The sequence below is a fragment of the Colobus angolensis genome, unplaced genomic scaffold, assembly GCF_000951035.1.
Source record: "Colobus angolensis palliatus isolate OR3802 unplaced genomic scaffold, Cang.pa_1.0 Scaffold2, whole genome shotgun sequence".
NCBI lineage: Eukaryota > Metazoa > Chordata > Mammalia > Primates > Cercopithecidae > Colobus > Colobus angolensis.
Window position 1 is genome coordinate 19,785,343 of NW_012115154.1, and position 24,216 is coordinate 19,809,558.

The following is a 24,216-nucleotide window of genomic DNA, read 5'->3' on the forward strand; positions in this document are numbered from 1 at the left end:
GACAGAGGAGAAGGGGTGTGAAGCACAGAGACAGAGGAGAAGGGGTGTGAAGCACAGAGACAGAGGAGAAGGGGTGTGAAGCACAGAGACAGAGGGCCATTCACTTGGGCCACCATGAGGATGGGGGTCATGGGGTAAGTTGAGCCATGAGCCCCTGGAGAACCAGTCACGAAAGGCCAGTTTAACCATATATGATGGGCAAGGGGGACCCCAGGATTATCCTGAATGGGGTTCCATTCTGTATTCTGAATCCTGACCAGTGGAGTTGGGTGCCCAGTGATCAGGGCTGGTGAGGGAGCCCTAGGAAGCAGCCCTGCTAGTCCTGTCCCTGGAAAATAGCCGAAGCATGGTGAATGCTGGGCCCTGCCTGACCCCTCTCACCGGGAGCCTCGGGGGCCAGCTCACACTCCCAGACAGTGGGAAAGCCAGGCGGAGGGACAGGCCTGCTGGGGTGGGCTGTGTGGCGGTGCAGATAACAGGCGCCAGCTGAAGCCACCAGGGACAGGGCCTCAGCCCTTGCTCTTGGGCAAGCTATAGCTAAATGGTATGTTGGTGAATGCAATCGGATGATTCCCCGGGTATTGACGAGACTCCCAAGTGTGTGCCTGGCTCCACAGAGCTAATGGAGAGCAGGCACTCAGGCGTCTGCGGAGCAGAGCTCTGCCTATGGGGCCATTTGTCATGTAGCTGCTGGAGAGGAAGCTGGGGCTAGGGCCAGGCTGTGGCCTGTATGTCTCTTCCGCAGTCTCAGATATTCTATGCAAGGTTTTCACTGGAAAGCAGGGTTTTGCAGAGTCAAACAGGAGGAAGATGACCCAGCGCCTGTGGGGCCTTGCACGGGGCCTGGGCTTGGTGGCCCCTTCCTGCCACTCCACTCTCTTCTGGCCCAGAAGCTCAGGGCCATTTCCTGTCAGTCTTTGCTGGATGGGCCACAAGAGCTAATAAGGTTGCTTGTTGAGGACAGGGCAGGGAGGGCGCTGGCACCAATGCAGCCCTACAGGCCAACACCAATTTGATTCAGTTGTGTGTCATTCAAATGATTAAAGAGGAGATTTGCTTTTTCCAGCATGGGAACTCCTGCCCTCATCCCAGGCTGCCCAGCACCCAGAACCCATGCCTAGACCCTGCACGCTGCTCCCAGATCACTAGCTCTGTCCGCTGTCACCTGCCGGAGGGGTCTGTGGGTGGCAGAATGCCAGGAAGCATGTCCCCTACCAGGCCTCCGCCCATCCTTACTCCCTGGCTGCAGGAGAAACCTGCAAGAAGCCTGGACCTCTGTGCCCTGCCATGGCCACCTCGACCCTCACCTGATGCTGTGCCTCCCTCTCCAGAGCCCCCCACCCCACCCCACACTCTTTCTTGGCCACCTGACCCTACATAGTCAACAGCCTCCTTGAGACACTAGTTTCCTAATGGGAGGGAAATTCACCAGTAGGGGAGGGACAGCGATGAGCTAAAGAGAGGAAAGGAAAAGTGGAAGGAGAGAAAAAGGCATGTGGAGAGGGTACAACACGAGGTGGAAGGAGAGAGCCCAGCACTGGGGGTGGGTGCTGGTGGACAGCAGGGCAAAGTCCTGCCAGTCGAGTTCAGCCCAAAGACCACAGATGGTCTGCAGGGACCGATACATTCCACCGGGCTTAGCTCATTGCTCATCTTCCTCCACTGCCTCTGCCCACATTCGAGGGGTCTAGTAGGCCACAGTCAGTGCCACGCGAGGAGAAGAAAAAGGAGTGAAGCCCAGGAGGTTCTCCAGTTGGACAGCCTGGCTGATACGCCAGGCTTGGCCATGGTAGGTGAGCTGTCCCAGGATGGGCTCGGCTACGGCCAGGCATGCAAGCGGGCATGCAGGTCGGCGTGTGGGTGAACACACAGGTGGAAGTGGTCTCAGGCTCTGCCTGCCTCCGTGGCACCTCAAGTGAGCTGTGAGCAACTTCCGGAAAGGAGGCCTTACCTTTCGAGAGGAATGCTTTCCGGAACCCTCCAGGTCTCCGTCCAGGAGCGGCATGGCGAAGGAGCTCAGGTCCTAGGGTGGACAGAGAGCACATGGTCAGTGACAGTGGCCCTCGGACCCAGGGGCTGCATGGAACTCTGTGGGTGTCACCTCCGCCTTCCCGAGTCCTTATCCTCCAAATCCACCATGAATAAGGGACGTGGATGTGCTAGCCACACCCAGCCCCCAAAGCCCCTGACCGCCATGCACATTTGCTTCCAGAATGTGCAGTCAAACTTCCAGTAGCAGCCACGACCTCCCATCGCCCCAGGGAAGGAAGAAAGAAGAAATGGCTGGGACTAAAGGAGACAGGCAGGCAGGCAGAAAGGGTGGAGGGAGGAGAGCCCCGTCTCAGACTGTTCTGCTGATGGACATGATTTTACCCCACAGCACGGAACATGGGTCCAGGGCCATGTGTCTGCCTGGGAAGATGATGGGACAGGGATAGGGAGGGTGACACTGGGGTGGCAGCTGAGGCAAAACTATCAGCAGAGTCTAGTGACATCGTGGCCAAAACAGAGTCTAAAACAGATTGGGGGAAAGTAGCTCACCACACACTCATTGTGTCTGAAACAGCCCTGCCCCTTCTTCCTCTTGAATCTTGCCTTGTGAACGCCTCCACACCAGGCAGAAACCCGCCCAGTCATCCTCAAATCGAGCAGACCTGCATCCCTAACCTTTCTTTTTTATTTTAAAGTTTTTAGTTGTGGTAAAACACACAAAACATAATATTTGCCATCTCAATCATTTTAAGTGTGCAGTTTGGTGGCAGGAAGAACATTCACATTGCTGCGCAGTCGTTACCACCATCATCTCTAGAACCATCTTCCCAAACCAAAACACTGTCCCCATCAAACACTAACTCGCCATCCCTCTCCCCTCAGTGCAAAGAGATACTTCCTATGTCTTTGAATCTGACCACTGTAGGTACCTCATATAAGTAGAATCAGACAGTATATGTCCTTTTGTGACTGTCTGATTCCACTTAGCATAATGTCTTCAAGGCTCCTCCACGTGGTAGTGTGTGCCACAGTTCCCTTCCTTTCGAAGGCTGAATAATGTTCTATTGTATGAGTAGACCACATTCTGCTTATGCATTCATCAGTTGATGGACATTTGGGTTGCTTCTACCTTTTGTCTATTATGAATAACGCTGCTATGAGTGTGAGTGTTATTGTATGAATTAGTGTCTCCCATTCCCACCAAAAAACTTCATATGTTGAAGTCCTGATCCCCAGGACCTCAGAATGTGACTGTATTTGGAGATAAGGTCTTTAAAGAGGCAATTAATTTAAAATGAGGTCATTAAGGTGGGTCCTAGTCCAATATGACTGGTGTCCTTCCAGGAAGAGATTAGGACACAGGCACCTACAAGACAGAGACCACACATGGAAACACAGGGAGAAGACAGCCACCAACTCAAAGAGAGGGGTCCCAGAAAAACCAACCCTGCCGACACTTTGATCTTAGACTTCTAGCCTCCAGAATCATGAGAAAACACATTTCTGTTGTTTAAGCCACCCCACCTATCTGTAGTGCTTTGCTATGGCAGCCTAGCAAACCAGTATAACAGGTGTAAAAATATCTCTTCAGGACCTTGCTTTCTATTGTTTTCATTTATCCCCAGAAGTGAAACTGCTGGACATCAGGTCATCCTACTGTCAATTTTTTGAGGAGCCACTAAACTGTTTTCTGCAGCAGCTACCCCATTTTACTTTCCCACCCACAGTACACCAGGTTTCAATTTCTCCACACCCTCACCAACACTTGTTATCTTTGGTCTTTGTTTTCTGATAGCCATCTTAAGTGGCTGTGAGTTCATATCTCATTATGGTTTTGATTTGCATTTCTTGGATAACTAGTGATGTTGAACATCTTTTCATCTGCTTATTGGCCATTTGTATATCATCTTTGGAGAAACGTCTATTCAGGCCATTTGTCTATCATCTTTGGAGAAATGTCTATTCAGGCCATTTGTCTGTCTTGTTTGGAGAAATGTCTATTCAACTTCTTTGCCCATTTTTTAATTGGGTTGATTATGGTTGACTTGTAGGAATTCTTTATATATTCTGGTTATTAACCCCTTGTCAGACACATGACTTACAAATATTTTCCCCCATTCTGTGGGTTGCTGTTTTACTCTGCTGACTGTGTCCTTTGATGTACAGAAGTCTTTGATTTATCTAATTTTCCTTTTGTTGCCTGTGCTTTTGGTGTTGTATTCAAGAAATCACTGCCAAATTCAGTGTCATGAAGATTTTCTCCTATGTTTTCTTCTAAGAGTTTTATATTTTATGGTTTTAGCTCTTATATTTAGGTCTTTGATCTATGTAAATTTTTGTATATGGTATAAACATAAGGGTCCAATTTCATTCTTTTGCATGTAGATCTCCAGTTTTCTTGGCACTACTTGTTGAAAAGATGGTCCTTTCCCCCATTGAATAGTCTTGGCCTGACTATGGAAAGTCATTTGACTATATCTCTGAGGGTTTATTTCTGGGCTCTCCGTTCCATTCCATTGGTCTACATGCCTGTTTTTTTGGTAGTATCACACTGTTTTGATTATTGTGGCTTTACAGTAAGTTTAAAATTGGGAAATGTGAGACTTCCAACTTTGTTCTTCTTTTTTTCAAGATTATTTTGCCTATTTAGGGTCCCTTAAGATTCCACGTGAATTTTAGGATAGACTAATTATTCTATTTTTGGGAAAATTGATAGGGATTGCGCTGAATCTGTAGACCACTTTGGGTAGTCTTGACCTCTTCACAATATTGTCTCCCAATCCATGCACATAGGATGTGTTTTCATCTATTTGTGTTCTTTCATTTCCTTCTGTAGTGTTCTGTGTACTTAACCTTTTTTTTTTTTTTAACCCACTCCCTTCTCTCCACGTCCTTGCCCCGGGGGTCCACGCCTATACCCACTCTCACCCAGTTCCCTCTTGGGCCACCTAATTATTGTCCAAATTGTTCAGCCTTACCTGTTTGGATCTGTGCTCCAAACCTCTGCTTACAGAGCGACCCCTGAAAGGGTGAGCCCCATCACGTCAGTCCCCTGCTAAGGCCCCAGCCTTAGACTCCACCGTCATCTCAGCAATGGCTTCCAGGCCTGGCTGACTGAGACATGCCGGTGAGATCTCAGGTGTGCAGATTCCAGACTCAGCCTTTCTGGTGGTGTTTATCTCCAAAGTTCTCAGCCCTGGCGGCACATTGAGATCACCTGGGGAACGTGGGTAGCGTGCACTGGCCTCGGTACAGCGAAGGCATTTGGAAATTCCACCACAGCCCAGATGGAGAGCCGTGTGCCTCCCATGGAGGAGTCTTGGGAGTCTCAGACACAGTCAGGAGCTCCCAGCCAGCCCTGCAGACTGCAACCCAAGCCCCACAGATGAGCTGACCTCTGCAGCCTTATTTCTGACGTTCTCTGTTCCTGTCTCCTCCTTTCAGCAACAGCCCAGGCAGAGGGTTTGTCATTTTCCAAACACAGCTATGCATCCATGGACATCCCACCTGGAATGCTGTCTTAACTCCTCAGACACTTCTGTTCGTGGCTACCATCCACCCCTCCTGTGAACTGCCCCCACTTCACCACTCAGGGACAGCTCCAGGGTCCCATCCCCAGCCCCCAGCATAGAGCCCAGCCCATAGCAATGCAGGAACCACCCTGGTGCCATTCACCAAACAGCCCTAGCCCTTTCCTTCCTCTGAGCTCTCTTTCCTTTCTCTTGCTCCTCCTGCCCCGTGCCCCCAAATCCTGGCTCACAAAGTAAACTCCTATGTGTCCTGCAAAGCCCAATTCAAACACACTCTCTTGCTGAGGGTCACCCTCAGACAGAATTAATTATCTCTTATTATTCTAGACTGTGTCCCACAGTACTTCAGACACACCTTTATTACCGGACTCATAACCCCGTATTATCCTATCAGTTTATTTCTCCAACTAGACTTTGAATCCATCACTGGCAAGAGGAAATCTACCCACCTGTCTATTCTTGGCCTCGTACTGTACCCGGCAGGCAGCAGGTCCCAGACGTGTTTGAATTAACTCCCCGACCAAGCACCCTTTTGTGCCTGCAGCAAGCATGGGGGCCGCAGAGTCTGTGCCACTGGGCCAGTGAACGATCAGGCCACACGCAGTTGCAATTCACTAGGAAGTGACGAGGGACCAGGGTGGGTCTCTTATCGCCCATTTTAATGAGCACATTCCTCCCTGGTTTCAAATCTCATTACCCTCTAACATTCGTTCAGCAACAGCAGTTTCCACATGCAGAAGCTTTTTCACAAATCCTCGCTGGCTCCTCATGCAACCCTAAGCAGCATCCTGCTCTAACAACTGAGGCTGAGGAAGTTCAAAGGGACTCACGTCAAAATGGTGTAAAAGAGCTGAGGGCAGGATGCAGGGCTTGCTGCTAGCTCAGGCTGCCCACGGGCCCCAGGCAGCTGCCCGGAGTGGCGGAGGCAGGTCCCGTGCAGGTGTCTCAGGCCGGCGTGAGTATGAAAGCATCAAGTCAAGTCCGACATTGTGGCCTGCTGCGTGGCTGCTGGACTCAGGTGTGTGTGCCTGCCTGGTCATGCAGCCCGACAGGGAAGTCCCCTGGCACAGATGGCAGGCTTTGCTGGAAGGCTCCCCACCCCCAATCCCACCTCCCAGCAAGTCCCAGGATTCTAATCTTGGCTCTTATCTCCAGAGCTCACCAGGAAACATTACGCACCTTGGGGCCGGTGTGGGAAAATCTCTAACTGCAACTACGGCAACTAGAGTCTTGGCTTGTAGAATACTTAGGACCTGGCCTCTTAGCTGACATGCCAGAAGGCCCAAGCTCCTGGATTTGCCCCATTCCTGTGATTTCTAAATTTAAAACTCCTGCCAGAGCTTTGCGCCTTCCCCACTACCGGTCTCCACTCCTATTCCAGTCCTTCACTTCCTCTTCCTGTCCGCCGGCCACTCAGGCCCTCACAGGACTGGGAGGGTATTTAGGGGACAACGCTGACGCACCAAGAGATGCTGAAGTCCTGATTTCTGCCAAGAGACAGCTTTAGCACTCTGATTTTCACCTGCTGCACAAAATGTCAGTTAGACTTTGACCACATGTGTTGGAGATAAAAAAGTGAATTTTCAGGATTTAGACTGATAAAGTCACCTGTCAGGAAAGCATCAGGACCAAAGAGAAAAGCCCCAAATCCGAGAGAATTCCTGAGATGTAAGCGGACCTTAAAAGAAACTCAGTTATCCATCTCACCACCTTAGAAATCGAGGCAAAACCCAAAAGTCTATCACAAAAAAAGTGAGGTATTAACAGAGCCATCATTAATCTGACATTAGTATGTCCTGAAATCTCCCAACTGTTGCCTCATTTGGTCCTTACAGCAACCCATACAAGTAGGAAAGAAAAGCGTTATCATCCCCGACTACAGATGAAGATACTGAGGGTCAGGGCGGTTAAGTCATTTGCCCAGTGCCAGAGAATCAGACAGTAGAAGGCATGTCCTGTAACCAGGTCCACCTACTCCCAGCTCAGAACTCTTTCTATGAAACTCCACCACCTCCTTGGAGAGGCTCAGTTCCAGTAACAGAAAAACAATTTGGTATCAGAGGCTATAAAAAGAGAGCTTTTCTTCCTAAAACAAGTATCCTTGGCACAGTCGACCTCAGGGGAAGGAAGGAAGGATACATAAGGATTTGTATAGTCCTGTGATTCATTCCCCAGACAGCTTACCATACTAACTTTCTCTTCAAGTTCTTCTTAACTAAAAGTAACTCATGCTGGTGTTGCAAGGAACAGGAAAGTCTAAAAAATCCCACCACCAAATGCAATCACTCGCGTTCTTGTACTATCCACATTTTGGAGTCATATACAGCTCCTCCTGCCCCCGGTTCCCTACTTATCCCAATATTTCCCCATGGGATAATAGACTTTCTAACGTTTGCAATCATCTAATTTGTGTATTCTTGAAGGATGGGGATGGTTTTACTCACATCTTAGCCCTGACAGCAGGTGCTAAGTGTGTATTGATCAGATGCAGTTCCGACCTTCCAGCGTTTTTGATGTTTTGTCTTACAGAACTCGTTTGTTGATGCAGCTGAGATACCCCAGAAAGAAGACAGACAAGAGTGCAAATACAGGACAAATAGAAAGGCTGCCAGTGGCAGGGGCCCACAATGGCCCCCACCTCAGGGTAAACTTGAGGTTTAAAATATCAGGATCATGATACAACATTCCTGTTTGATTCCGACCGAGGAAGCAACACATGGAGGATGGTTTGCATTCTCCGCTCCTGCTGAGCCGACCCCAGCACAGAGAGCACCATCTGGAGCTGCTGGGCCGTGCGTCCGCCGAGGCCAGGGCCCCTGCCTGGCATATTCAAGCCCCCGTGTCCCTCACGCCCGCGAGAACACAGCCTGCAGCGGGGAGGGAGCCGGGGACTGAGCCGGAGCCCCAGCTCTGTGATCTGCGATCTGGGGCATCTTGGGCATGTCTGGACTTCAGCTTTTCATCTGTCAAATGAGAGGGTTGAACTAGAGAACCTGTGAAGATGCCTTTTAGCTCACACGTTCTCTGTTTTTACCCGCTGAACTGGACAACAATAGGTGAGATCAGGAACATTGTAAAGGAACCCCATTAGATTCAGAATAAGATGCACATTCTCATCTCCTATCTTCATCATCAAAATAATTTCCTCCTACTCTCAAACAACCAAAGACTCTCCAATGCTCTCAGAGCCACAGGGCCTTCGGGTGGAGTCTTGGGGCCTGCACCGCGGGGGAAGGAAGGAGCTTCCTCCGCTGCCTTCACAACGCTATCTAGGTGAATGGCCAGGACCCAGCGGCATTTCTGCCTTTCTATCTTCACATGTGTCTTGATACGCTTCTTAGGTTCTAACCCTTAAGGTTTCTCAACTGATTGTTCAGCTCCCTCAATCCTAAGGGCCTGGGCTGTGGGATCGAGTGCTGGGTGGATTCTATCAGATGCTTAGTGACCCCGGGACAGCTGCGTGTGGCATCTCCAGCTACAGGCCCGAGGCCTGCAGTTCCCACCTGGACCCTGTCCTGTCCACCTTGCCTGCCCTCAGTCACTGCCCGAGGAGTGGCCCATAGGCTCTGACCATGGCTGAGTGGTGACTGTGGCCTGGAGCTCACCACAAGTGGTGATGGCCTTGGCAGGCCCCTCTGCTGGGAGGCACAGGGGAGGTGTCTCCGGACAGGCCGGCCTTGCACAATCCCCAAAACCACCAAACGGGCAATTCTTGGTACTGATGGGCGGCAGGAGGTGACCAGAGCCAGGTCAATTGGAGCCTTTGAAAAACATTCATGTTATATAACCACTCTCAGAAAAATAAGGAACAAATATTGAATCACTGGAACCAGGCAGCAGGGGAGGGACAGTGGCCAAATCCGGGAAGGCCTAAGCTCCACTCTCCGAGAAGTTCCAGAGCCATTTACTTTCCACAGAGGACACAGTAGTTTCTCACTGCAGCCTAAGCAACTTCCTGATGTCAAAAGAAAAATCCAGCTATTTTTCACTCCTGCGGCCACCCTTCCTCCCCGGCTCCTTCACCTGGTGGTCCTGGTTCCCACAGCCGCCTCGGGGCTCCCCCTCCCCGCCCCCCAAGGCCGAAGACCCCAGTCTGGCAACCTGAGCCTCCCCTGGCTTTGAGTAAGTCCCCTGCTCCACCGTATTCCCAGTTCCTCATCTGGCCCGAGGCCCCCTGGGGCTTCCCTAGCTCCATATCAGCACCAGACATGGAACTCCTTTTGCTCAAAACCAAATAGCTGCAGAATCCCTGGCCCAGAGTGCCCAGGAGACCTCGATCCTCCCGGCAGTTCTGCATTCACATCTTACATGGAGTGTGCCCTTGAAAATCCAGGAGCCTCCACTTTCCAGTGTGTAAAATAAGCCATCATCCTTCTTATCATGGGCTGGTGGGAAACCAGACCAGAGGATGTGATCAAAGGCCATTCCCGCAGTGTGAGCTCCCGTGGTACTGGGGATGGCAAGGGTCTCTGACCAAGGGCACACTGGGGCCTGATGATGAAGGCCGTGGGGAGCGACAAAGGCATCATCACCGGGGCAGCCAGGCCCCTCGTGTGGCTCCCCGCGGAAGCCAGGGCAGTTGCTCACACTCAACCAAGGCCTGAGATCGGGTTTCAGAGGCTTCTGCAAAGACACTGGCTGCCCCCTTATAACTAGAGAGCTGTCTTTATCCCTTTCCCAAGGTGAAAGCCAAGATGATTCATCACTTGTGCACGGCAGTTCTAAAGAGGATCACAGCGTGGCTGCTGCCGGAGTCTCCGGCTCTCTCCTTGTGCAAAGGGCAGCCGAGATTTTCCTTGCCCACCCCGGGCAGCCTTTACTTGACCAGAGCTCCATGGAGGCTTGGAGGGACCCCACTGGCCTCCTCACGTTGTGGTGGAGGATGCTCTGCAGGGGCCAGCAGTGCCTCTTCTGACCAGTTGGGAGTGGCCATCCTAACAGTCCTGACCTCAGGGCTTGTGCTGTGGGATTCTTGAGAGCCCCTTCCTAGTTCAGGGCCCCAGGGCAGGCTCTTACAGGCAGCTGCTCCCAGGCCAGGTTGAGTCCAGCCTCTGCTAACCACACATACTTTTCTTCCAGCCTGTCTGAGATCCCCCAGAAGGAGGGAGAGTGGGGGGCAGGAGCACTACCTAGGGGCGCAGGTTGGGTGGAGGCTACAGGAGTCTGGGTCAGCTCACAGTTCATGAGGAAGGAGGCAAGTACCCAGGAGGCCCCAGGACATGCAGGTGTGGGGGCGTGTTTGCATGGTCCATGAAGCCGCCTCCTCGAGGACCAGTAGCAGGCAGCCTCCCAGCTCCCTTCCAAGGGTGTGGCCTGGGCTGCAGGTTGCCGCCTCCATCTGGAGTAGCTGTGGTCTCCACAGGTAGCACCCTAGGCCTCAGCCAGGGGACAGGGGAGGGGATGTTATGGAACAGGGAGCGCTGGGCTCCACTGACTACATCCCATCGTGGAGTTGGTAATGGCTAATTTGATGTGTCAGCCTGGCGAGGCCATAGCACCCACTGATTCAATCAAACATCAGTCAGGTGGCTGCTGTGGGCATATCTGCAGACGTGGTTAATATCTACAATCAGTGACCTGAAGTGAAGCAGATCATGCTGAATGATGTGGGTGGGCCTCCCCCAATCCGCAGCAGGCCTGAAGAGGGAAAACAGAGGGTTCCGGAACGGAAAATTCTGCTTCATGACTGCAGCATCGACCGCCTGAGCTTCTAGTCCATCTGCCCAGTGGATTCGGGACTTTTCAGTTCCAATCAACGCATGAGCCAATTCCTTCAAACAAATCTCATATACACACACACACACACACACATATATAAACAATAATATGTATATATTAATCATGTTATATACATTATAGTTAATATGTGATATCTCCTTAATATACGTTTTTCTTTATATGTAATTATATACATATAATACATATAATATATGTATATTAAGAAAAATAGGAGATCTATATGGTTGGATCTCTCCTCTTGGTTCTCTTTCTCTGGAGACCCCACCTAACACAGAGCCCCAGGCCTCCTCACCCCAGCTGGTGGGGACAGACATGGGGAGAGTCCAGGGTAAAAGCAGGCCACTGTTTGGAAGCTCTCAGCCTTCCCTGCGTAGATGAATGGGGTCCACTTAGTCATCAGCTGGGCTTTCCGTCCACACTATGGCTCCCTATCCACACTATGGAGCCTTCACTTTGCCCAGGCCCCAGTGAGACACCCAATGGCCCCAGCTGGACGAGAGGACAAAGACCGATGTGAAGGGCCATCATCCTGGCAGTGCTTGGAGAACAACAGGAAATAGCCAAATGCCCTCCTTTGACTGTCAGAGAACATTCACGGTACGTGAAGCACAATCACAGGTTTAGAAAAGCACCACGGCAAAGGATATGAACAGACATTTCTCAAAAGAAGACATTCATACAGCCAACAGACACGTGAAAAAATGCTCATCATCACTCGCCATCAGAGAAATGCAAATCAAAACCACAATAAGATACCATCTCACACCAGTTAGAATGGCAATCATTAAAAAGTCAGGAAACAACAGGTGCTGGAGAGGATGTGGAGAAATAGGAACACTTTTACACTGTTGGTGGGATTGTAAACTAGTTCAACCATTATGGAAAACAGTATGGCAATTCCTCAAGGATCTAGAACTAGAAGTACCATATGACCCAGCCATCCCACTACTGGGTATATACCCAAAGGATTATAAATCATGCTGCTATAAAGACACATGCACACGTATGTTTATTGCGGCACTATTCACAATAGCAAAGACTTGGAATCAACCCAAATGTCCATCTGTGACAGACTGGATTAAGAAAATGTGGCACATATACACCATGGAATACTATGCAGCCATAAAAAAGGATGAGTTTGCATCCTTTGTAGGGACATGGATGCAGCTGGAAACCATCATTCTTAGCAAACTATCACAAGAACAGAAAACCAAACACCGCATGTTCTCACTCATAGGTGGGAACTGAACAATGAGATCACTTGGACTCGGGAAGGGGAACATCACACACCGGGGCCTATCATGGGGAGGGGGGAGGGGGGAGGGATTGCATTGGGAGTTATACCTGATATAAATGATGAATTGATGGGTGCTGATGAGTTGATGAGTGCAGCACACCAACATGGCACAAGTATACATATGTAACAAACCTGCACGTTATGCACATGTACCCTAGAACTTAATGTATAATAAAAAAAAAATTAAAAAAAAAAAAAAAAAGAAAGAAAAGCACCACGATCGCCTTCTAGCCTCATCTCGGAGCCTTGGCAGCAGAGTGGGGCAATCCTCTTGCCTTTGCAAGCTCGGTAACAGTCACGCAAGTGTCTGTCACGGCATCTTGTCACCCTGTCACTGAGGGCCTGTCTCCTTCCACACCCGGTTGGAGTTCGGCAAGGACCGCGTCTCATTCACCCCTGAGTCACTGGCTCCTCCCGGGGCTGGATTCCATGAGGCTCTGTCCTTCCCCCTTGCAGAGCTGCCACTGGGAGAGTGGTCATAAGCCGGGGCGTAAATGACTGAGGATGGCCCAGGGGCCAGTATACAGCAAGACCTGGGGATAAGGGAATGACGTCCTCATGCGCCACCTCCAGCCCCTGTACGGAGGGACAGCCCTTCACTTCTAGGGCTGTCTTCAGCTCTGACATTACGATGCTATTAAGACAGGGTGTGAAGAGGCCAGCTCTGCGGTTCTGGGGAGGTTTTACTGGCTCACAAATAAAATGCCAAACCACCAGCTAATACCAGCATCGAGCCCTCCGTGGGCACTAACGACTCAAGGGAGAAGCCCCGAGGCCCCACACCCTGCCCGGCTGCCAGCTGCAGCCACACCCTCCAGTCATCGGCCGCCCAGACTTCAGAGAGGAAAAAACCAGCCACAAGGTGAAAGTGAGATGGCCCCGGCCTGACCTCTGCCGCATAGGCCCAAATGGCCCTGGTCAGATCTGAGGCTTCCCCCACAGTCAGCTTCCTGCCACCCCCCACCCCCCACCGCCGCCTGGTGCTCCCCGCTGGGTACACATCCAGCAGTTTTGGTTAATGCTTGAAGACAAACTGCAGGAGGGACACCGTGAACTACAATAAAATTGGGCACCCCGGGGACATTTTTGTAAGGTCACAGAGTTGCTGGCTGGCTCAGAGACATACCCTCCTCTACGTAGGAGGACCTTGTGTGAGAGAGGACACCTCTGAACGAGGGCTCAGGGACCTCATTTCTGCTCCCAAACAGCTACCCAAGATGTGGCTTTGGGATTCGGCCCAGAGCTGAGGCCTGCAAAGGCTTCCACGTCAGTGCTTTCAGAATCTCAACTGTCCATATTTACAGAGCCATATATCAAAAGATTCTTCCCCAACACTTTCTACGGGTACCCAAGGATTCCTTCCACTCCGTCTTGTTTCACCCACCTGCTCTGTGCCAGGCACATTATAGATCAAAAGGTACAGGGAGTTCAGAGGAAGGAGGAAATACCACGGACTTAAAAAGCAAGCCAGGGCTTCCCACGCTGAGCGTGGTGAATAGAGGACCTTTCATGTGTCTCCTCACTTCCATCCCGGGGTGAGCCGGCCACTCCCGAAGCATCTGGCCACAGCTCTTCACACTGACAGTCCCAACTTGTTAGTGGATTATGAAATCAATTTAGTGGATTGCACAACCACCAAAAACTGAATTACAATAAGAATGCATCTCGTGGTTGCATGAAGCCTGTGTCTCAATGATTCACACACACATAGAATAAAATGTACCTTCTGTTTGTTTTTTTCCCCGAGACAGAGTCTTACTCTGTCGCCCAGGCTGGAGGGCAGTGGCGCGATCTCGGCTCACTACAACCTCCGTCTCCTGGGTTCAAGCGATTCTCCTGCCTCAGCCTCCTGAGTAGCTGAGATTACAGGTGTGCACCACTATGCCTGGCTAATTTTTGTATTTTTTAGTAGAGATGGGGTTTCACCATGTTGGCCAGGCTGGTCTCAAATTCCTGACCTCATAATCCACCTACCTTGGCCTCCCAAAGTGTTGGGATTAGAGGCGTGAGCCACCGCACCCGGCCTGTTTGTTTGTTTGTTGAGATAGAGTCTCACTCTGTCACCCAGGCTGGAGTGTAGTAGCGCAATCTTGGCTCACTTCAACCTCCGCCTCCCAGGTTTAAGCAATTCTCATGCCTCAACCACCCAAGTAGCTGGGATTACGGGTGTGCATTACCATGCCCGGCTCATTTTTCTATTTTTAGTAGAGATGGAGTTTTCCCATGTTGTCCAGGCTGGTCTTGAACTCCTGGGCTCAAGGGATATACCCGCCTTAGCCTCCCAGAGTGCTGGGATTACAGGCATGAGCCGCTGTACAGGGCCGGAATAAAATGTACTTCCTATTGTGTTGTGGGTGAAAAAGTCTGAAAAATCCTGTGTTAGATGAGCTTTGAAATTGTGCAGGTAGATTTCAGGGAACAGAGAGGAGCTGACCTGTCCCCAAGGTGTCACCAGAAGTGTGGAACAATGGGTACCATCTGTCCTCCTCTCCTGGCTGAAGCCCTCTGACCCCTCTCCATACTTTGTGCCCAGAAATACGCATGGAGTTAAGAACACAGAACATCACATCTCTTTATTACCACAAGGATGTGGTGATTCCCTCCCTCCTCACCTCTCAACCCCCGCATCTGCTCCTGCCCTGGCCCTTTGACCTGCAGGGCAGCTTGGCCTTGTCCCCAGGCCACCCCAGATCCAGAATAGCAATTATACCTTTGGGGACAACCACCCGCCCCAGCCACCTGCTGAGTGGTGCCTGTTCCCAACTGGCCCAGGCCTGCTGCCGATGCCCTCATCTCTAGCACCTAAACCCAGAGAACTGGGCAGTCACGGGGTGTTAGGATGGAAGCGGTCTCAGAAATTCTCCAAGGCCCTTGTGTTACAGGTGGGGTAACAGATGTCCAGAGATTCAAGCAAGTTGCTCAAAACCACATGGTAGAGCTGTGACTCAGCCAGAACCAAATCCTGGTCTTGCAACTTCTAACCAAGGTCTCTTTTGATTACATCATGCTCTTCTAGCTGCTTCTGACTTTCTAGTTTATGTTTCCACTACATAAGCCGGCAACAGCAACCCTTACAAGATTGCGATGGGTTTGCCATCCCTCACATGGGCCTGGCTATGCTGGGCACATAGCAAATGTCATAATTCTACAAAGCCATGCTCTGACTTGGGTTCTGTGGGCACTTTTGCATCTTGTCTCCAGCGACAGGACAAAGCCCGTGCTCCAAATCCCTTTCTGGTGCCATTGACTGTGTGTGAATCTGTTACTTCCCCAGAGACCTTCAGCCTGTGATCTCAGCCATGCAGGCAGCAGCTGCTCCAGGAACTTCCCAGAAGCCACGGAACCCGTCATGTCCTCCAGACTGACGGGCGCGGACACTGCACGGAGGGGCTCCAGGTGCCGCCGGCCAGCGCCAGCAGCAGATGCATGGAGACCAGCCAGGCCGGGAGAAGGTGTCTGCCACTCCCCATTCCAGGCCACACCACCAGGACCACTCTGCCGGCAGCTCCCAGGTGGGATGTGAAGACGCCTGGCAGGTATACCGCCCCTCCAGAACCTCACACCAGCCAGAATCCCTCACAGACGGGCTGACAACACTCGAAAGAGCCATGCTGCTAGCTCTTTTATAAGTTTAACTCTTTTATAAGTTTAACTCTTGTTTAAAAAGATAAATTGAACCTCTCCCCTCTCAGCAAGGCAGGCCTGGATATAGATTTCTGCCTAACCAGCTGTGTCATTTGAAAGTCACCTCCCATCTCTGGTCATCAGTTTCCTCCTCTGAGACAGGAGGTGTCTAGACTCTACCCCTCCAGCTCCTCCAGGGCCTTCCCAACAGATTCTGTTCCAGGCCGTCCCTCCTCCTAGCACGGCAACGACACTCCTTCGAACACATCCAGGTGGGTGCCAGGGCTGCGCTGGTCACTGCCACCTGGTGGATACAGCCTGTGTTCAGGCTCCAGGGCATGAGCAGTTCCAGGACAGCGGCAGGACAAATGCCGAAGGAAGTGATGGCAGGCAGGGCTTGGGTGAGGGAGGGAGGGATGGGCAGGTGGTGCACAGGGGATTTCTAGGGCGATGAAAGTGCTCTGCATGAGAGTGTAATAGTGGACACACAACATCACACACACAACATCACACATTTGTCAAAACCCACAGAATGTACAACACCAAGAGTTAAGCCCTAAGGTCGACTATGGACTTCGATTAATAGGAAGGTATCAATAGAAGCTCAATGGTAACAGACATGCCACCGTAATGCAAGACACAAACAACAGGAGAAATTGGCATGGGGGCTGCAGGGTCAGGGAGGGGCAGATGGGCACCCTCTGTACTTTCTGCTCCATTGTTCTGTAAACCTAAAACTGCTCAGAAGTAAAATCCACTAAATTTTTAAAAAGCAATAGCAGCAAATGGCCAGAGATGGCCTCAATTTCATCTGCCAAACAACTGCCCATCACGCCAGGCCTGGACCACCCACCCAGCTCCTCGGAGATGCTGAAGGTCATAGGTTCACCAGGAAACGGGAGTTGGAGAGGTCAATTCTTCCTGTGTCCATGGCTTCAGGTCCTTCTAGAACCCAGAGGAAGGTGCATGCCATGCTCCCAGGCTCAGGGTCAGAAGATCGGTGGGATCCGGTCTGAGGCTTAGCGCCCAGACCAAGAAGATAAATGAGATTAGAGACACTCGGAGATGAAACACCTTGCTGGGGCTGGGCAGCAAGGAAGCTGGGAGAAGGGTCTGAGAACCCAGGTCCCCATCTCTCAGGCCCAGGCCCTTGGCCCCCCAGGCTGGGACAATGACCAAGTACAGAGGGCTCCAGATGGAGGCCAGGGACCAGCTGCAGGCACCAGGTGGCCTCAGAATGTCTGGGGCTAGAGGACCCCTCACAGGGCTCACTGGGCAGCTGGTTCTTTGGGGGAGACCACGTGGTGCAGAAAAGCTTGAGTTTCTTGGTTGGGGATTCAAGGCTGCAAACCATGGCGCTAATGAACCTAAACAAGGGAATTTGCTAGGTTTTCTTTTTTGGTGTTTTGTTGCCAAGAAACTCATTCTGTTTTAGAGGGGCTTGTTACATAAGGAGGAGAGGGATGAAAACTGCTGAGATGTGAGGCCAGAGTCACCAGAGGAGGAGAGACTTCCAGATCAGCTGCTGCGCCAGCGGGGAGTCAGGTACAAAAAACAGGGGGTTGTTTGCGGCTTTGTTTTTCCAAAAAAGGAAAAGCAAACAGCCTGCATCTCATGTCCTAGGAATGGGGTTAAAAGTCATCATCTCTTAGGACAGAGTTTGGACCCCTCCGTGAGCAGGGCCTGGTCACTGAGGTGTCCCTGACTCGTGTCCCGTGTGCAGGATGCAGTCCCCATGCAGCCCAGGCCTCTCTGCAGGGCCTGGTGGCTGCTGAGAGGCAGGAGGAAACCCCTCCCTGAGTGTGGCCTCCGCGTGTGTCACCTACATCTGTCAGAAGGGTTTGGAAACTTTCTTTCTCATGGAGAAAGCACAGAAGATTCTGGGTCAGGTCCTGGAGGACATCCCTAGAGCCAGAGGACCATCCCCTTTGTGTAGTTCATCCCCGGCACTGCCAGAGCTTCTGGCTTCACTCTTGGTTCTCACCAGTGGATCCCAGAAGCCCCCTGGATCATGAACCTCTGCCCTTTGCACTCATGAGGCCCAGGAATACCTCCCCCTGCTTGTGCAACACGAGGCTGCCACGTGCCAGGTCTTTGTACCCAAAGTGAGTGGACTCTGACCTTCCAGATGGCCAAGGGTGCCAACATTTCCCAAAGACCTGTTTTCAAATGAATCTGGGAGACAGCCTTTGGAGAGGTCCATGAAGAAGAAAGGGGAACTCCACAGGTGAAGGGAAACCGAAGCTACCTGGGGGATACTCCCCGCGGCCCACCTGGCCCCCTCTTACTCTGCACTGCCCTATTTTCAAGGCTTAAAGGGCAGAGTCAAGAGATCACAGTAGGTCAGGTCTCCCCAGGCTACCTGCGTGCCCAGCCTGGAGAAAGGAATGAACATTGAACACTGGGCTGGGCTTTTGCTGGGTTGGTGAGAAGTGGCATCTGTGTAACCCAAATTGACATTTGTTTTCTTTAGTCTGTGGTGTTCCATCGCAGCACAGAGTTGGCACTTGAGGTAGCATCGTGTGAACTGCTTCTCAAACTGCAAGTAGGACATAGGTCACAAAATCCACTGAGGACACACAGGGTTTGCTGTGGCTGCTGTTCATGGAACAAAACCAGAGCTCCAGGAGTTTTCTGGGATGTGAATATCCAATAGGTCATGATGTGAAGCTCCTCGCGTGGCTCTCTGTCAAAGTCTGAAAGCTGTTGCGGAAGCGGCTCAAGGCATGGCAGGCACAGGGGCTCCATGGCGTGAGTGGTCCTCAGGACAGCCACTAGGAATGTCGTTCCTCCCTGCGTACATATGCTGTCTCCTGTTGAGTCGGTGAATCTGTTCTTCCATCCTTGAGTTTGGGTAGCTGTGCTCAACAGAAATGCAGCAGAAACCACACCACCTGACTTCTGGGTTAGGTGAGAGGGAACCTCGCAGTTCCTCCTGGATCTCTTGTAATGTCTGCCATGGGTAAAACCAGCTGCCACGTTAGGAATCTGCACCAAGACCACCATGTTATCAGGAAGCTCAAGCCAGCCACACAGAGAGGCCGCACGGATGGAGGAAGAGCTGCACAGCCAGCCCAGGGGCCCAATATGAGAGTGAAGGAGCCTCTAGGATGAGCCAGGCTCAGCCGCCACCTGACTTTTCAAATAGGAGAAACCCCCAGTGAGAACTCAGCTGAGCCAGATGACCCCTAAATCCATAAAAGATGATTTCAAATCATATTTTTAAGTTTCGGGGTGGTTTGCTATGTAGCAATAGGTGATCTTGTGACTATGTAACCCTGGAAAGTTACTTCATTTCTCTGTTTTTTAATCTAAAAACTGGGAATCATAGGAGTTCCTACTGGAAAATGAGTTAGCATATAGAAGTATAGAAACACGTATGAGTTAACAAAGACATGGCTGTGATGCCTGGGACTCATCTGGAAAACATGAGTTATCACTTTAAAATACTTCGCTGAGTTTAGGGGCAATATGCTATAATTCCTGAACCCCGGGATCCCACAGAGGCTTCCTTCTCAGAGATTTGATGAGAGGAAAGAGGCAGATTCCATCTTACCCTCAGGTTTGCCAAGATCCTTCCCCAATGTACAAGTGAAAGGAAGCTCAGGAAGGCAGAATGAAGGGACACATCAAATCCTTGGTGACAGTTTGGGACAGGCCGGGCACAGTGGCTCTTGCCTGTAGTCCAAGCACTTTGGGAGGCCGAGGCGGGCTGATCACCTGAGGTCAGGAGTTCTAGACTCGCCTGGCCAACCCTGTCTCTACTAAAAATACAAAAATTAGCTGGGCGTAGTGGTGGCCGCCTGTAGTCCTAGTTACTCGGGAGTCTGAGGCAGGAGAATCGCTTGAACCCGGGAGGTGGAGGTTGCAGTGAGCCGAGATCGCGCCATTGCACTCCAGCCCGGGCGACAGAGCGAGACTCCATCTCAACAACTACAACAAGAAACAGTTCGGGACAGAGAAAAATCCCTGTAAACTTCAAGCCTTTTGGGATGCTCTCGGGTGAGCTCCTAAATTGCTCAAGGGCTAACTTCCTCACTTATTATTAAAAGAAAAAAGAAAAAGGCAGAGGCCAGTGATGAAGGCTGGTGATTTCTGGTCTAGGGTGAGAGATAACCGAAAGTAACAATGGAAGGTCTCGCAGTGCTCAAGGAGTGGAAAGGAAATTGCACATTTCACCCGTGACTGCATAGGCAAACGAGAACAGCAAGTCTCTGCTTTCAGCTGGAATGTTATCAACTTCGGTCACGCTGATTATCTCATGCTGATCAGGAAGCCTGGTACCAGGAGTGAGTGACTAAATGAAGAAATTACTAATTAACAAATGCTTGGGTGGACAATCTTTCAAAACTTAGGATCAATGGAAGGAGAGAGAAGGAGTCTTGGGAGGATTTTTAAAATATGCCAGAGCTGGCTGGGTACAGTGGCTCACTCCTGTAACCCGAGGACTTTGAGGCTGAGGCAGGTGGATCACCTGAGCTCAGGAGTTCGAGACCAGCCTGGGCAACATGGTGAAACCCCATCTCTACTAAAACTACAAAAGGTAAGCCGGGCATGGTGGTGCATGCTGTAGTCCCAGCTACTCAGGAGGCTGAAGCACGAGAATCGCTTAAACCTGGGAGATGGAGGTTGAAGTGAGCCGAGATTGCACCATTGCACTCCAGCCTTGGAAAAAACAAAACAAAAAGCCAAGGCTCCTAATGTACTTCATTTAAACATCACTTGTGTCCACACTGGGTTCGGAATTGTGCTGGGCATGGGATATACAAACCTAAGACATGGACCCACCCTCAAGTCTTAACGTGGAGGTGGGGGAGGGCAGAGGCTGTAAAGGGTCAGAGGGACTTTCTGGAGCGGCCGAAATGTTCCAGATCACACCGTGGCAGTGGTCACATGACTCTGCACATTTACGACAATGCACCTAATTGTATACTGTCAATCGAGGGGCATTATATGTAAATTATACCTCAATAAAGCTGACCAAAAAGTAGCCAGTCAACTACCAGCAGACCCATGGGGTAGGGAAAGAAAAACAAGCAATCTACAGAACGTGGGAAAATGCCTATATTAAGAATCCTGGAATACTCCATGTGCTTTTTCATGCAGTGGGAGCGGAATTTTCAGGAAGCAGCTGTGCTGTGGGTGATAGTCACACTTTATTCTCTAAAACTCTCCTGTTTCAATTGGCCTCTTGGTGCCAAAGCACCATGGCGTGTTACACCTATCAGATCGGGCACAGTGCCCCTTCTTCCCAACCTGTGATCTGAAATGGCCAGCACTGCGCCTTCCAGAACCCAGCTTAGATGCACAGTTGCCACGGAGGCAGGAAGAATGATTTGTTCGCCACCAGAAGCCCAGTTTCTCCAACAGGTAAGTCCCAGCAGGGTGTGATGTCCCAAACCTACACAACCGTTTCCACTGCCTATTCCCGGGCCCCTCACTTGTGTCAGGGCAGCATTCCAAAGGAAGCCAAGAGAGAGAGCTTGTGCATCCAAACCCTTCTCTGACTTGGCCAGTTATTGGATTAGCTACTCTCCGAAGAAGACCCAAAAGGCCTAGGGGAGAGAAGAGATACATCTGGATGCGGTGGAGACGATGGCCAAACAGAAAAATCACTTGGCGAAGAAAAGTCGGCGGAAGCCTGTAGCGGGAACCCGGGACACGAGGGAAGGGCCTGGAGGAGGGAAGGGGCTGAAGCCATAATTTCCTAACCCCTCCCTACAAACTATGCCCTTCCCTCTGCCCAAGTAAGTACAGGGACCGCCCTGCAGCAAGAAGACAGCGGATATTTAAATGTGAGGAACTCTGGCCACAGTGGGCTGGGCTCCCCACCTATCACCTAGTGTCCTCACTCACTGCACTCCAGACTTTGTCAAAGTGGTGGCAACTGAGTCCAGCGCCAGAGATTGGGTGATGCTCAGGTTGATTTCATTGTCAAGTGCATCTGGCAGGACTCTAGTTTGTTGACAGTATTCCAGACAAGGCGTAGCTGGCTGAACCGCAGTGCCCTGGCATTTGGGATCGTTGGGATCATCATGCTCTTCAGATTCTTTTTTTTTTTTTTAATTGCACAAGGATTTACTTATCTCTCTTCATAGGTGAAACTGATTTGGTGGGAAACTGCTAGACTCAATGACCAACTGGACTGTAGGCAAGAAGGCCAATGATCTTGCTCTTCAGATAAAAGAACAGCAGGGAAACAGGAGGCCTCTCTCCTGCAAAGCCAGTCTGAAGTGCACACAAGGCACGGCTGAGTGGTGACGCGCATTCAGCAGGTGGGCAAGACCCAGGAATGTGTACTGTAACAAGGGAGTCTAGTGTGGGTTGCGGGGAATTTGGAGAAATTTCCAATTTGGGCCACCCATTGACATCTTTTCTCCCCACTCAGGAGAAAGTAGGGAGATGGTTTTCATAGATCAAGTCAGGCTTTGAGAAGGTGAACGGAAAAAAAAAAAAAAAAAGAAGCCTCAGAAAGCCCCTCCCCCAAGACTCTCCTCGGAGGCGAACCACGACAGATGGCCGCGCGGCCTGAGGCTCGGCCTCCAGGCAGCCAGGGAGGGGCAGCTGCAAGTCCCGCAGCCTGTGAGACCCCCGAGGGGCCTGGGCAGCATCCAAGGCTATCCTAAGCCTTGGCTATCCTAACGCCCCAGTGGGGCTCTTAAAGGTCCTCACGCCCAGGCCCAGACCCAGGCCTGCTGGGAGCACAACTCTCTCCCACGCTAACCCCCATCCACTCCAGGGCCACCCTTCCTTCCAGTCTTCCCCGTGGAGTTCGTGTTGGAAGATGCCAGTGAGCACGTCTCAGGGCTCTACGCCTTGCGCAAATGAGTGTGGGGTGACTCAGAGGGAGGAGGTGGTGGCAGATGCCTGCGGCTGGCTCCCAGCCAGGCTTGGCCATCCTGCATAAATGCCTGGCTTGGGTCTTGGCCTAACAGTAAGGGCAAATCCCAAGAGGGGCGAGTGGGCTTCTCAAATCTGAACAATTCTGCTTTCAAAACAGGTGAATCCCTAGGCCAGCCTAGCCCTTCCCTCATACCCCTACCCCGAGATAGGTGCAGAATCAGCAGCGGGGATCATCCAGAAACTCTCGCATTCCACAGCAGGTGTCAGAATGGGCCTCATTCCAGGGTCGTGGTGGCCGCTCTACCTGGCGAGCTTCGAGGGGACTCTGGCAGGCCCTCGCTGCAGGGTCCTCCCACCGGTCTTCTCAGCACAGGAACGTTGCCTTCACATTGGTCTTCTGTTAAAAGCATGTCATTCCTGCTTGCTCTTCAGATGCAAACACCCACTCCAAGGATACTCCAGGTTCCCCGCCAGCTCACTCGACTCTGACGTGGCAGCGCTCACCGGGCTGAGGCCAAATCAAGCACCGTTTATTAGGGGGAAGCTCCGTTATCCAGAAAGCTCACCTTTGAAGAGCTACCTATTTCCTGCCAGAGTTGTGGCGGGAAGGCCTTAGGTACTAGAAAATCTCTAGTTTTGGGTTTTGGGGAATTTGGGGAATAGCAGTTAAAGGTTATCGTTCTTACCTATTTGTTTGGATAAGTAGTAATCACCCTTCAGATGCTTATTGGTGAAAATATTTCTAAAAGTGTCCCTGCACATTTCCCTGCTTTGATGAACGGAACGGGAGGGCAGGATCTAATCATCTGATGGCTACGGTTTCGGGAGAGTGCCAGAGCCTCCAGGTCAGCCACCCCAGAGCCACAGGCAGGGTACGAGCCACAGCAATGGGCCCCGAGAAAGAGCCCCACAGCTACCACGGTCCACGGAAGATGCTGCTCACTGGCCCCAGGTTACCTGGAGTCTTGTGCACTCTCTTTACACCAAGTGAAGATAATATTTTGTTTCCTTCCCACTTTTTCTCTAACACAAGCCACCCCAGTTCTCCCTTCTGACAACACGCAAGTGGACCCTAGACCTTCTAGAAAAGCCTTAGAGCACCTCCAAATGCTCACATTTGTCAGCTGCAATTCCACCCCCAGTTAAAACACGATTCTGAATGTGACTTGGCCAACGCAGCTTGCAAAGCAA

The 24,216-nt window shown here is 51.2% G+C and overlaps 1 protein-coding gene across 1 annotated transcript in view; it reads right to left on the minus strand.

The window, feature by feature from the left end:
• The window catches only part of PRKAG2 (protein kinase, AMP-activated, gamma 2 non-catalytic subunit), a 320,828-nt gene that overhangs the window by 228,833 nt on the left and 67,779 nt on the right, over positions 1-24,216 (minus strand). Inside the window, exon 2 of the mRNA XM_011941517.1 lies at positions 1,952-2,023. Within this exon, the coding sequence (XP_011796907.1) occupies positions 1,952-2,023 (72 nt within the window). The remainder of the gene's footprint in view (positions 1-1,951; positions 2,024-24,216) is intronic.